General features: G+C 43.0%; 2 protein-coding genes across 2 annotated transcripts; one reads left to right on the top strand and one right to left on the bottom strand.

Moving 5' to 3' along the window:
- The first annotated feature begins 234 nt into the window (after nt 1-234).
- On the top strand, nt 235-7,922 carry lcmt2 (leucine carboxyl methyltransferase 2). Its single transcript, XM_026143941.1, has 14 exons — nt 235-873; nt 1,473-1,597; nt 1,809-1,890; nt 2,219-2,399; nt 4,119-4,275; nt 4,428-4,617; nt 4,791-4,898; nt 5,618-5,705; nt 5,798-6,025; nt 6,113-6,349; nt 6,573-6,670; nt 6,888-7,075; nt 7,165-7,300; nt 7,491-7,922. Exons 1-14 carry the CDS (start codon nt 826-828, stop codon nt 7,653-7,655), a joined length of 2,031 nt encoding a protein of 676 aa, XP_025999726.1. The 5' UTR covers nt 235-825; the 3' UTR covers nt 7,656-7,922.
- A 1,066-nt stretch (nt 7,923-8,988) lies between these two features.
- crygs2 (crystallin, gamma S2) lies at nt 8,989-11,021 on the bottom strand. The gene is made up of 3 exons (XM_026144658.1): nt 10,878-11,021; nt 10,379-10,621; nt 8,989-9,397 (listed from the first exon to the last, which is right to left on the bottom strand). Exons 1-3 carry the CDS (start codon nt 11,004-11,006, stop codon nt 9,125-9,127), a joined length of 645 nt encoding a protein of 214 aa, XP_026000443.1. The 5' UTR covers nt 11,007-11,021; the 3' UTR covers nt 8,989-9,124.
- Nucleotides 11,022-12,242: the final 1,221 nt, after the last annotated feature.

Raw genomic sequence — 12,242 nt, 5'->3', positions numbered from 1 at the left:
TACCGCGCACAGTAAGAATGACAAATTCATAGAAATGATTCATTCTCAGAAAACACATCACCCCCTCTGGAAACGTTCTTTCTCGTCTGCTTATATTTTTTCCGATCTTTAAAATGTATTCTAGGAAACGTAGACGGGGTTATTGTAGTGAATTCTTTGGGTAATATATTGGCAACCTTCTAGAAGCTCCTCTGAAGGTTATTATTTTTGATAACCTCTAAGGAGCGTTACCTAAAGTTAATATTTAAATTTAAATATATATATACATAGTTTAAAAAAAAAAACCTGGTAAATGGTTTCACAAACAATAGAATTCCGGAATGTCCATTTAAAAAAAGAGACTAAACTTTTTATCATTGTACGAATGCACAAAGCATTGTATAATTTAATTATTGCCTTTATTTTCGACAAAGATTTAAATCCTTTTTTGAAAATAGAAAAATATGGCAGTCATTGATAATATTAACCCGAGGCTTTTAGCTTTTAGTCAAATTTTAATGTTTTAATGGCGACAAAAGTTGCTCAATAACTAGCAGATAATCATAATAATCGAGGCACAGACACCAACACATTTCCTGTTGGTGTCTGAATGGAGTTTCAGTGATTAGCCGCGTGGTTTTCTGATGCAGCCTCCGGGCTGCAGGGGGCGCCGGAGAAATCCTGGGAAATATCTCGGAAGTCAATACCACGTGAAGGATGTTTGACTTGTTTTCACCGGTGCACTGCTGTGCAGGCACACAAATGTGTCGGTCTGTTTTTATTTAAGACATTGTGGGAAACGTGGAGGTGTTTCATTGTGACGTTATGCGATAACTTGCCGTCACTATGCCAGCAACAAACAGAAAAGCGCAGAAGAAGGGGAGGGACACCGCCGTAAGTGTTGTTTCACTATTCACAGTACTTAACAGCATTATGTGTAAACACACCACTGTTTACTTTAGCTCTACTATATTATGAAGTACACGATGTCAATTATATTGCTGCTGATGGTTGAACCACAATATTGCGGTTGTATTCAAAAAATATTAGATGTGTAAGAAGATATTAAAAATGAGCTCAGTCTCTGTCTATTACAGCACTACATGCCAGATGGTTACTAGTACATATGTAATAGAATAAGATGTATCACAGTACAGCTCTGTGTGTTTCTTGAACCCTAGACTAGCTTTGCATGATTCACAGTTAAAAATAAGTCATATTTACCTAAAACTTTAGGGACTTCTCATGCATGCGCTAACCTCATTATTTGAATCTGTGGCCATGTTTAATTTGAGAATCCACCCCTGTAACAGTAGTCTCATTGCACATGTGCATACTTTAAAATGATGATATGAGTATATGCAACATTTGTATGTATATGTGACATCCTTCAATGGAAGGATAAGAAAGAAGATCATTAAAGGTCTTAAAAAGTCTTGCACTGTGTTTTGGGAGATTTATTTCTGCTGGTTCTTTGTTGTTCCTTAAAACAGGTGCAGGGAACCAATGACAGCAGTGTGGTGAGCAAAGTGTCTGCTGCAGCACAGGGCTACTTCAATGACGCCTTCCTTCAACACTTTGTGTGCAAAGTGGCCAGGAGAGCGCCGCTTATCAACAGGTCAGATATTGTTTTCTCTTCTTTCATGCACCTCGGATGTATGTGGTGATGGTTTACTCTATAAACAAAATTTATACAGTAAGCAGCAGCAATAGAATTACTCTCATGTGCAGGGGAGGTGATGCACACCACATGTATGTATGTATGTAGCTGGCAGGGGGTACTGGGTAAAAATGTCTTGTGTAAATTAAAGTTTCTTTGGATGTTTCAGGGGCTATTATGTGCGCTGGAAAGCTGTGGACCACTGTGTGAGGAAATTCCTTCAGATTACAGAAAAATGCCCTGAAAGACAGGTAAGCTGTCAGCGTATCGTCCAATCAGTCTTTCTGGAAGCAGGTCACTTGTAATCATGTAATACCTCTTGGCACTTACTAGAGCAGTTATTTTAAATCATTATCCAGAGTAGTGGTCATTTCACTGATCAAAGGAAAACAAAAAGTGTCTATAGAATCTGAGTCAAATATGATTTAAAAATGCTCAACGTTCACTGACTTAATGTTTAAAAAGCTTTTTCTCTTTAAGGCTGCCATCATCTTCCATGTTACCAAATGTTCCCATCTTTTGTATAGGTTTCCATTCCGATTGGTGTCTTTATTTTTCAACCTCACTTCCCTGGTTTAGATCTTGTCTTTGGGTGCGGGCTTCGACTCTTTGTATTTCCGCCTACGTGGAGATGGAGCTCTGAGCGGGGCTGTTGTGTTTGAGGTAGATTTTCCTGATGTCTCTCAGCGCAAGGCTGCCCTCATCACTTCTAATATAACACTAAGGGGGATGATAGACTCCCAGTCACCGTCACTTACAGGTTTGTCTTTTTTTTCTTGGTAGTGGTTTAAAAAAATTATTTGTCAGGTAAAAGATGTACAGTGGGGCAAAAAAGTATTTAGTCAGCCACCGATTGTGCAAGTTCCCCCACTTAAAATGATGACAGAGGTCAGTAATTTGCACCAGAGGTACACTTCAACTGTGAGAGACAGAATGTGAAAAAAAAATCCATGAATCCACATGGTAGGATTTGTAAAGAATTTATTCGTAAATTAGGGTGGAAAATAAGTATTTGGTCACCTCAAACAAGGAAAATCTCTGGCTCTCACAGACCTGTAACGTCTTCTGTAAGAAGCTTTTCTGTCCCCCACTCGTTACCTGTATGAATGGCACCTGTTTGAACTCATCATCTGTATAAAAGACACCTGTCCACAGCCTCAAACAGTCAGACTCCAAACTCCGCCATGGCCAAGACCAAAGAGCTTTCGAAGGACACCAGGAAAAGTATTGTAGACCTGCACCAGACTGGGAAGAGTGAATCTACAATAGGCAAGCAGCTTGGTGTGAAAAAATCAACTGTGGGAGCAATCATCAGAAAATGGAAGACATACAAGACCACTGATAATCTCCCTCGATCTGGGGCTCCACGCAAGATCTCATCCCGTGGGGTCAAAATGATCATGAGAACGGTGAGCAAAGATCCCAGAACCACACGGGGGGACCTGGTGAATGACCTGCAGAGAGCTGGGACCAAAGTAACAAAGGTCACCATCAGTAACACACTACAACGGCAGGGAATCAAATCCCGCAGTGCCAGATGTGTTCCGCTGCTGAAGCCAGTGCATGTCCAGGCCCGTCTGAAGTTTGCCAGAGAGCACATGGATGATACAGCAGAGGATTGGGAGAATGTCATGTGGTCAGATGAAACCAAAGTAGAACTTTTTGGTATAAACTCAACTCGTTGTGTTTGGAGGAAGAAGAATACTGAGTTGCATCCCAAGAACACCATACCTACTGTGAAGCATGGGGGTGGAAACATCATGCTATGGGGCTGTTTTTCTGCCAAGGGGACAGGACGACTGATCCGTGTTAAGGACAGAATGAATGGGGCCATGTATCGTGAGATTTTGAGCCAAAACCTCCTTCCATCAGTGAGAACTTTGAAGATGAAACGAGGCTGGGTCTTCCAACATGACAATGATCCAAAACACACCGCCCGGGCAACAAAGGAGTGGCTCCGTAAGAAGCATTTGAAAGTCCTGGAGTGGCCTAGCCAGTCTCCAGACCTCAACCCCATAGAAAATCTGTGGCGGGAGTTGAAAGTCCGTGTTGCTCGGCGACAGCCCCAAAACATCACTGCTCTCGAGAAGATCTGCATGGAGGAATGGGCCAAAATAGCAGCTACTGTGTGTGCAAACCTGGTAAAGACCTATAGTAAACGTTTGACCTCTGTTATTGCCAACAAAGGTTATGTTACAAAGTATTGAGTTGTATTTTTGTTATTGACCAAATACTTATTTTCCACCCTGATTTACGAATAAATTCTTTACAAATCCTACCATGTGGATTCATGGATTTTTTTTTCACATTCTGTCTCTCACAGTTGAAGTGTACCTCTGGTGCAAATTACTGACCTCTGTCATCATTTTAAGTGGGGGAACTTGCACAATCGGTGGCTGACTAAATACTTTTTTGCCCCACTGTAAGAGGTTAGTATGGCATAGTTTAGTTTGGTGAATGGCTGCTTGTGTTTCTTCAGGACCTGTCTATGTGTCCAGCAGTCAGTACCGTCTGTTAGGAGTGGATGTTAGAGAGGAGTCCAAGGTGGAAGAGGCTCTGCGTGTAGCTGGGCTGGACTGGGCTGCCCCTACCCTGATTCTTTCTGAAGTGGTGCTCACCTACATGGAAACACAATGGTGCAGTAATGTATAAAATGTGAACTAGAGATGAATTTGCATACACTTGGGCGTGTAACGCTAGTTAGATGATGGCAATATGTAGCAAAAACTGAGAATTTATGATCAAAGCAAATCACATTTAAAGCCGTTGGATGTTGTGTGTCTTTCAGGTCTGATGCCATCATTGGTTGGGCAGCAAAGCTCCTGCCACAGTCTCTCTTTGTTATGTATGAGCAGATCCATCCGCACGATCCCTTTGGTCAGATCATGCAGGAGCATTTCCAGAAACTCAATTCAACTCTGCATGCACTTCGACAATACCCAGACACCGCCGCACAAAGGCACCGCTTCCTGGACAAGGTCAATACACAACCTATACACAAGACACTTCCTGTATCTTTTCACTTCTTTGAACAAGCACAATACCTCAGACCCAGGTACCAATTGAATAAAAAAAAAAACACAGTCGAGGCATATTCAAAACGTCCCTGTTCCTCCTGTGAAGGTTAAATATATGGCGTCTTTGTCTCCAGGGCTGGGAAGAGTGCGTGTGCCTGGATATGAATAATTTCCTCTTCGGGCTGGTCCCTGAGGAGGAGAGATGCAGATTGGAGAGCCTGGAGCCTTTTGATGAATATGAGGTCAGCTGGGTCTCAGCATTGCATCTTCTATAAAAGTGTGCACTACTGATCAGAAGAGCTCACTTGATTTGGTTTGGATGACACATTTTGTCATTTATCACTAAACCGCTGCCGAAAGTTTATTTATTGTTGTGACCTTTAGAAAACCTCTTTTCCAATTAATGTTAGTACAGCTGAAAACCACAGTGCTTATTCAAGAAGCGATCTGTGTTTGTAGTTGAGTGTCAGCCTCTGTGGGGAGGAGTGCACACAATGAAGATGTTAGGATTATTTGACTCTACAGTTTCCAACTATGAGGGGAGAGTGTGTCCAGTCTGGCCCACTCTCTGTGGTTTTTGAGAACCGTTATGGACGGCATGCTGGAGCAATGGTTCATTCTTTCACCTCACCATAGAATGCTCTAGTTTTGAACCCGGGCACTTTCACACTGGCTTCACTCTGCAGTCCTGAAAGCTACACCCGTCTTTTATTTTGTCTCTCACGTACCACTTACTTTTTACCTTCATCATTTGTAATATAAGTATCTTTGAACCTGCTATTAAACAAAGAGTAAAACAGTCAACACAGTAGCTAACATCAGAATCATTCAATGATTGTAGAAGAAGAGCTTTATGGAAAAGTTACAAATGAACTTCATAAAATTTGGTGTTAGTTCAAATAAAGAAGATATACCGGAACAACTACATTCTACCACTGACTCCTCACCTGTCTGCTCTCAGGAGTGGCACCAAAAATGTTCCCATTACTTCATCCTTACTGCATCTCGAGGCTCTTTGATGGCGCAGGCTTTACTCCCTCGAGCTCCAGGTAGCTTTCACTTTTCACTCCTCGACTTGACACTAACAAGCATTTGAAATGGGACGTTCTGTATGCATGTTGAAGTTGTGTTGTTGCTTTAGAATCTCCTGTGCCATCTGTTGGCCCTTCTTGGAGCACAACAGCCCTGAGTGTTCGGACCACACCGGTATGCGTGGAGGGGCTGGGGATGGCTTCTGCGTCAGTGAGGCCAGGGTGGGTCCTGCTAACAGGAGGCTCCAGCAGAGGAGGCAGAAGAGCAGCGATCAGACTCCTGCTCAGAGAACAGGAAGGCTGGAGGTCCGTCAGTGTGGAGCCATCAGCAGATGTTGGTGAGGGGTTTTTTTTTTTCTTTGGGGGAGGGGCAGCCGGTCTTGATTTAGCCAGGAAAAGTTAGTAATTTTCCCTTCTTATCCCAGGTGTGCGACTTTACCACACAGTTACCCCTATACCTGGAGTGGGTGCTGTGGTATTTGGAGGTCGCTCCTCTCCACTCAACCCGGTCAGAAGCCTTTTCAAAATGACCTTTAGCCTCTGTGGTGCTCTGGAGTCAGGGGGCCAAGATGCACCGAAGCTTTGTATGGAGGAGATGATGTGTACAGGCAGTCCACCACCGCCAAGATGGAGGCACTCTGCTACCCTAACCAGACACAGAGGTGAGGGAAAACAGGAAGTCTTGTAGGATCCTTTTGCCTTACACTCTTTCTTTTTTTTCCCCTCTTCCTGTTTGTAGCTTTTTCTTTCTTTTTCTCTTTTTTCATTCCATTTGTTCTTTTGCTTTATGCTTTTCTCACATCTTTGCTTCGCCTTCTCTCTGCCAGTCTTTTATCCCATCCCTGCTTTTTCGTTACACACTGACTCCCTGTCACATCTCTGCAGGCAGAGAGTTTGTGTTTGTGTTTGGTGGAAAGAACCAATCAGGGGCCGTTTTGGGTGATGGATACTTCCTGAGTGTCGACCAGCAGCACTGGACTGAGGTTTGCTTGTTGTTACAATTTTAAACCCAGATTTTTAATGTTGCACGCACAAGTTTATTATCACATCACACAGGGCCCGTATGCATATAAACCTCCACATATTAGATATGTAAGGTATATTTTGAAGGAGTCATTTAGTAGATTTCAAGAATACAAGTATGGAGCAAGAACATAACGTGCACATGACTCATACATGACCACTGGGTGTCATTTACAGATCCCAGTAGAGGGCGTAGCACCAGAGGCTCGTCACTCTCACTCTGCATGCTCATATAAAGGTGGTGGTGTGGTGTTTGGAGGGCTGAGCAGAGCAGGAGTGCCCCTGGATGACACGGTAATCCTGACACCAACTGAAAGAGGCTTCTGCTGGGAGAGAATAGATGTACAGCCCCCTCCTGTACCCAGGTCTGTTGTGCCTCAGACACCATAACCAAACTCCAAGTTTCTGCTAAAGAAACTCTTTGATGAGATTTCCATTGTGTGCTTCGTTTTAGATACTCTCACTGTGCCCATGTGAGTGGTGAGAAGCTGGTTGTGGTAGGTGGAGTCTGGCTGCATTCAGACGGCGTGCCAGGCGTTGTTGTGATCAACATCACCACGTGCAGCAGTATGGAGTACAGTCTGGACACGGTTAGTGATCATTTATTGCACTTATAGTTATTCTAAAGGAAATCTAGCACCAACCAATGTTCTTCATCGACCTCAGGCCTTAAAGCCTCCAGGTTTGTTGCTTAAAAACTAGCACTGTTCCACTTCTGTGAGGAAAAGCAGAACTGAATTATCCGATGTTAATTACTAATGTATGTCCTGTCATGTGTAGACCTCAGTGCCCTGGCCTCTGATGCTCCACTCATTTTGCTCTGAGATGACGGACTCAGAAGATCCAGAGCTGCTCTTGATAGGTGGAGGAGGAAACTGTTTCTCTTTTGGGACTCACTGGAACCCTCAGCCTGTCACTGTGGACCTCAAACTCATGCTGGGCTGAATCAGCCTTGAGTATTTCCAAAATAAAGTACCAAAAGGTGGACTTATGTCAAGTCTGTTGAAGGGTCCAGACAAGTGCCTGCTTCTTATTGTAATTTTCATAATTATATAAGAAAACCTCTTATATTGACCGAGCAGCAACCTCCAGGGTGCCGAAGCAGAAGTGCCCGAAACTGTAGTTCCTCTAGTGGCCACTCGAGGCAGAGACTCCCATATTATAATGTTCAACTTTACAGCAGAAATAAACATTTCTACAACCTGTTCCAGAGATATGTTTTGTCTTTATAACTTATTTCTTCCTTTAACTATACAGACCCCTTATATAATTTAAGGGGTTTCAAGGCTGTGGCTGTGACTGACTTGCCCATAGCTGCTAGCTGTCAACAAGGTGTCAGCCCAACTAATTCCAGTCTTTGCCTTGAGAAGCCTTTTCAGTGCACTTATACTTGAAAGTGGACTTATGTCAAGTCTTTATCCTGTCTTCCTTCTCTCACCCCAACCGGTCACAGCAGATGGCCCCGCCCCTCCCTGAGCCTGGTTCTGCCGGAGGTTTCTTCCTGTTAAAAGGGAGTTTTTGCTTCCCACTGTCGCCAAAGTGCTTTCTCATAGGGGGTCATATGATTGTTGGGTTTTTCTCTGTATCTATTATTGAACGATCTACTGTGCAATATAAAGCGCTTTGAGGCGACTGTTGTTGTGATTTGGCGCTGTATAAATAAAATTGAATTGAAATATAATACGACTTTAACAGCCTGCTAGAAGTTTATTTTTTATACATTGCTGAAATTAGCAAGTTTCAACAGTTTGATAGATTGGTATGAAGTGATGATCTCCTACTGGGCAGACTCGAGGCTACACTAGCTCTATACTCCGCCTAATGGTACAAACCTCTGTGACACAGAATTCCAGCCGAAATTTGAATTTGAAAACTTGAATGGACGGGTGGGTTTTTAAACTATAACTTTCACCACCAGGTGGCAGCATTTCATCAGTGGATGCTTGAAATGTTTTTAGATGTTTCCTGTTTTGTTTTTGTTTGTTTGTTTGTTTTTTGTCTATCATTTTAAATAAATTGTGTTGTTAAATAACGGTTGGAGAGATTTGCCGTGACAGCGTGTCCCACCTGTCGCAGGGCGAGAGGCAGGGTATACTTGGACAGGCCACCAGTCTGTCAGAGGGTTAACTCACAGAGATACAGAAAGCTGAGACTCAAACCCAAGACCTTCTTGCTGTGAGGTAACTGTGTTAACCACCGTTGTGCAGTTAGGAGGGAATAAACTTTAGTTATGTGCTAAAATGGTTCAAAACATGCATGGAAATAATCCACAGAAAGATTATTGTGCTTACTTGGCAGGTTTTATTTTTGAGACCATAGTTCAAAATCGCAAACATAGTTGATGAAGGTTATAATTAAATTTTTAACTCATAATGCCCAGACAGTCTTCTTGATATTTTTGGATGGAGTTTAAATTATTCAGTGAAGCGCCTAAAAGACTGGACAGCAGGACTGGCAGCACCCCAATCCCCAGGCTTGCGGTATTCTCCCTTCTCCAAGAAGTACTGACGTCCACGGTAGTTGGAGTGCTCGTAGAAAACCCACCAACCATCGTAGACCTTACAGGAGTTGACCTCCCTCCAGCGGAACTTTTCCAGAAGTGAGGGGCAGTCCTCTGTGGCCTCCAGGGCCTGGCCGCCAAAGTCTGCCTTCTCATAAAGCTGCATCTTGTACTGGGTCCCACTGGTCTGGAAAGTGAGGGAGGGAGAAAGGAGGTGAAGATGGAGGTTAGTGCAGGGAAAAGAAAGGGAAAGGGAGGATACAATGAGATTAGAATTAGAATCTAATTGGAAAATTCGTACACTACATGTACACCTAGTTTGAAGTTTGTCAGATACAGTGTGGCAGTTTAGAGAAAAGCTAATCCAAATTATTGATTATTTTTAAAATTGTAGTTCATTAGTTTCATTTGTCTTTGCTTGTGTTTAATGATGCTGTCACCTCTCAGCCGGTCACAGCACATGGCTGTCTCTCCCTAAGCCTGAGGTCTCTTTCTATTGGAAGCACGTTTCTTTTCCCCACAGTCGCCACGTGCTGCTCATAGTGGGATCATCTGACTCTTGGGGTTCACTTTAATATAAAGTTAGTTTATTGTCTTGCTAGCTGCAAGTAAAATAACAAACAAGTATCTGAGTGTATAATTTGCCTCTCGATGATCATGGTAAACTAGTCTGTTGAAGGACTGTATACTCGGTATATTTGCCATAATCAGTGAGATACCTTACATTAATCAATCCTTCATTGTTTGCAGTGTGCTCACTGTTTTGTGCCTTTATAAATAGAACCAAACTGTACACACGCATTTACTAACTGCATTGATTTAAAGAGGCTGCAGGCTGTGGGTCAGCTGGACCAAAGCCTGCTCATACAAAGAGACTGATGTCACGCTGGTCTCCATCGACACAGCACTGCGGTAGCATGAACATGACTGGATGTCATCTCTCACATAGTAAATGCTTTTTTGGGATGCCCTGAGCCCGCTGTGCCTTCAGTCTTTTAAGATATTCAAAAATTAGACTCCACACCTGCGGAGAACATTGTGAAGACTTCAGCTCTTTGTCATTGAGCGTGCAGTCTGTGCTCACAGTGCACAGTCAATAACAAATGACAGACAGGCTAAAAAAATGTGCACCTGCAGCAGAGCAGCATGCAGGCAACGCCTGACTTACAAAGTGGATCATCTTGCAGGAACTGAGGTGGTCGTTCAGTCCCATCCAGCGCTGATACTCTGGGTACTCCCCCCTGCTCAAGACATACTGGTAGCCCATGTAGTTTGGTCTCTCGTACACCACCCAGGCTCCACTCTCCACCCGGATGGAGTTGCAGCGGCTCAGGTAGGTGTGAAAATCTGAGCAGTCACTGTCGCACTCATAGCGACGGCCCTGGAAGTTCTTGTCCTCGTAGAAGACGATCTGAGGGGGGAACGCATAACAGTCTCAGTGCTCGTCCACCTTTCACATTTGCTCTGTTAGGCAGTCTAAAGCCTGGTCCCTGTCTGAAAGCTCAGACATTTTAAAGCAAAGCCACTGTTAACGGCTGCTCAAACAAGCAGTGAGGCTTTAATTTACAACAGAGTATAAGGAAACAACATCTGCAGCAAACCTCTGTACTCTCCCACATGCACTTTTGAACCCGCACATTAAAACTAAACTCTTTGCATTGACTCACCCTGCCCATCTTGGATATATTGTGTGGGATAGCCTTGGTGATGATGAGTGATGGTGATGCTTCCCCCTGAGGTCTTGATGTTGCACTGGCCTTTGAGCAAGTGCCTTTTATATGCCCGCTTTCCCACATTTATGAACAGCAACAGTGGAGGCAAAAGGGGAACAATCGCTTTGTCATGAAAATGAGATCCAAAAATTGAGTCAGTGATTCTAGTGCTATTCAGTTTTTCCAGAAAAGCGAGGAAGGATTACGGCATAATGGCCAGGCGTGGGTAAGCGTCCATTGACCCCACTACTCTACTGGCTGGGTCCAGTGCCCACCGTTACACATGCCAGCTCCACCAGCTTGCTCCCACCTGGCAAGGACCTGCCAACTCATGACTTATTGCTTTTTTGGATGGATCCACATGAAGCAGTGGTGAAAGTATTCACATCTAATAAGTAAAAATGGGAAACACAAATGGAGTGACCTCACTTCAAAATTTCAGTCTGAAAGTGCTGAAATAACAAAAATAAGGAGAAAAAGTGAGTGGTGTTGTAGATGTGAGTATGAAACAAGTACTTAATGTACACTGTAGCGCTGGTTATAATATGCATGTGACTTTTAATGAAATGTTTACAATTATATACTTTTGCTCTTGATGCTACTTATTTTCTTTAACATTACTCATAATATGTGATTTACTTTTGCAGTGTTGTGTTTCTTATGCATCCTATTTTCCAGGATTTTTTAATCAATCCAATAATTTGGACTAAAGTGGATTTGTAAACACTTTAAAAGGTTGGGGTGCCGCATAAATATGAACCCATATTTTATTCATAATAGAACAGAGAAAACATAACAAATGTTTAAACTGATCTCATTTGGAGTTTGATAGATGAGGGCAATGAAAGGCTTTAAAAGTAAGCACTACTAAAAGGAAACAGCTGGAGAAACATTTACAGCTAATTTGGCTAATTGGCAACAGAAATAAAAAGAGCATGTTAGAGAAGCAGAGGTTCTCTGAAGTAAACACAAACAATTTCAGAATCATGCTCCTCGGTCTAAAATTGTAAGGACTTTGGAAAAACTGGCATGAGCTCAGGAACACTTGCAGAAATCACTGTCTGTGAACACAGTTCACTGCGCCAAATACAGGTCAAAGAAGCCATACGTGAAAAAATGATCCTGAAACAACACCATCGTCTCTGGGCCAAAGCTCCTTTCAAACGGACCGAGGCAAAGTGCAAACTGTTCTGCGGTCAGAGAAATCCAAATCTGAAATTCTTTTTGGAAAGCTCAGATGTCACGTCCTCCGGGCAAAATATAAGAGGCACCACCCAGCTTGTTATCAGCACTCAGTTCAAAAGACTGAATCTCTGATGG

The sequence above is a fragment of the Astatotilapia calliptera genome, chromosome 16 (genome assembly GCF_900246225.1).
Source record: "Astatotilapia calliptera chromosome 16, fAstCal1.2, whole genome shotgun sequence".
In the NCBI taxonomy this organism is placed as follows: Eukaryota; Metazoa; Chordata; class Actinopteri; order Cichliformes; family Cichlidae; genus Astatotilapia; species Astatotilapia calliptera.
The sequence above is the reverse complement of the archived record's forward strand: the minus strand, read 5'-3'. Positions and strand labels throughout refer to the sequence as shown.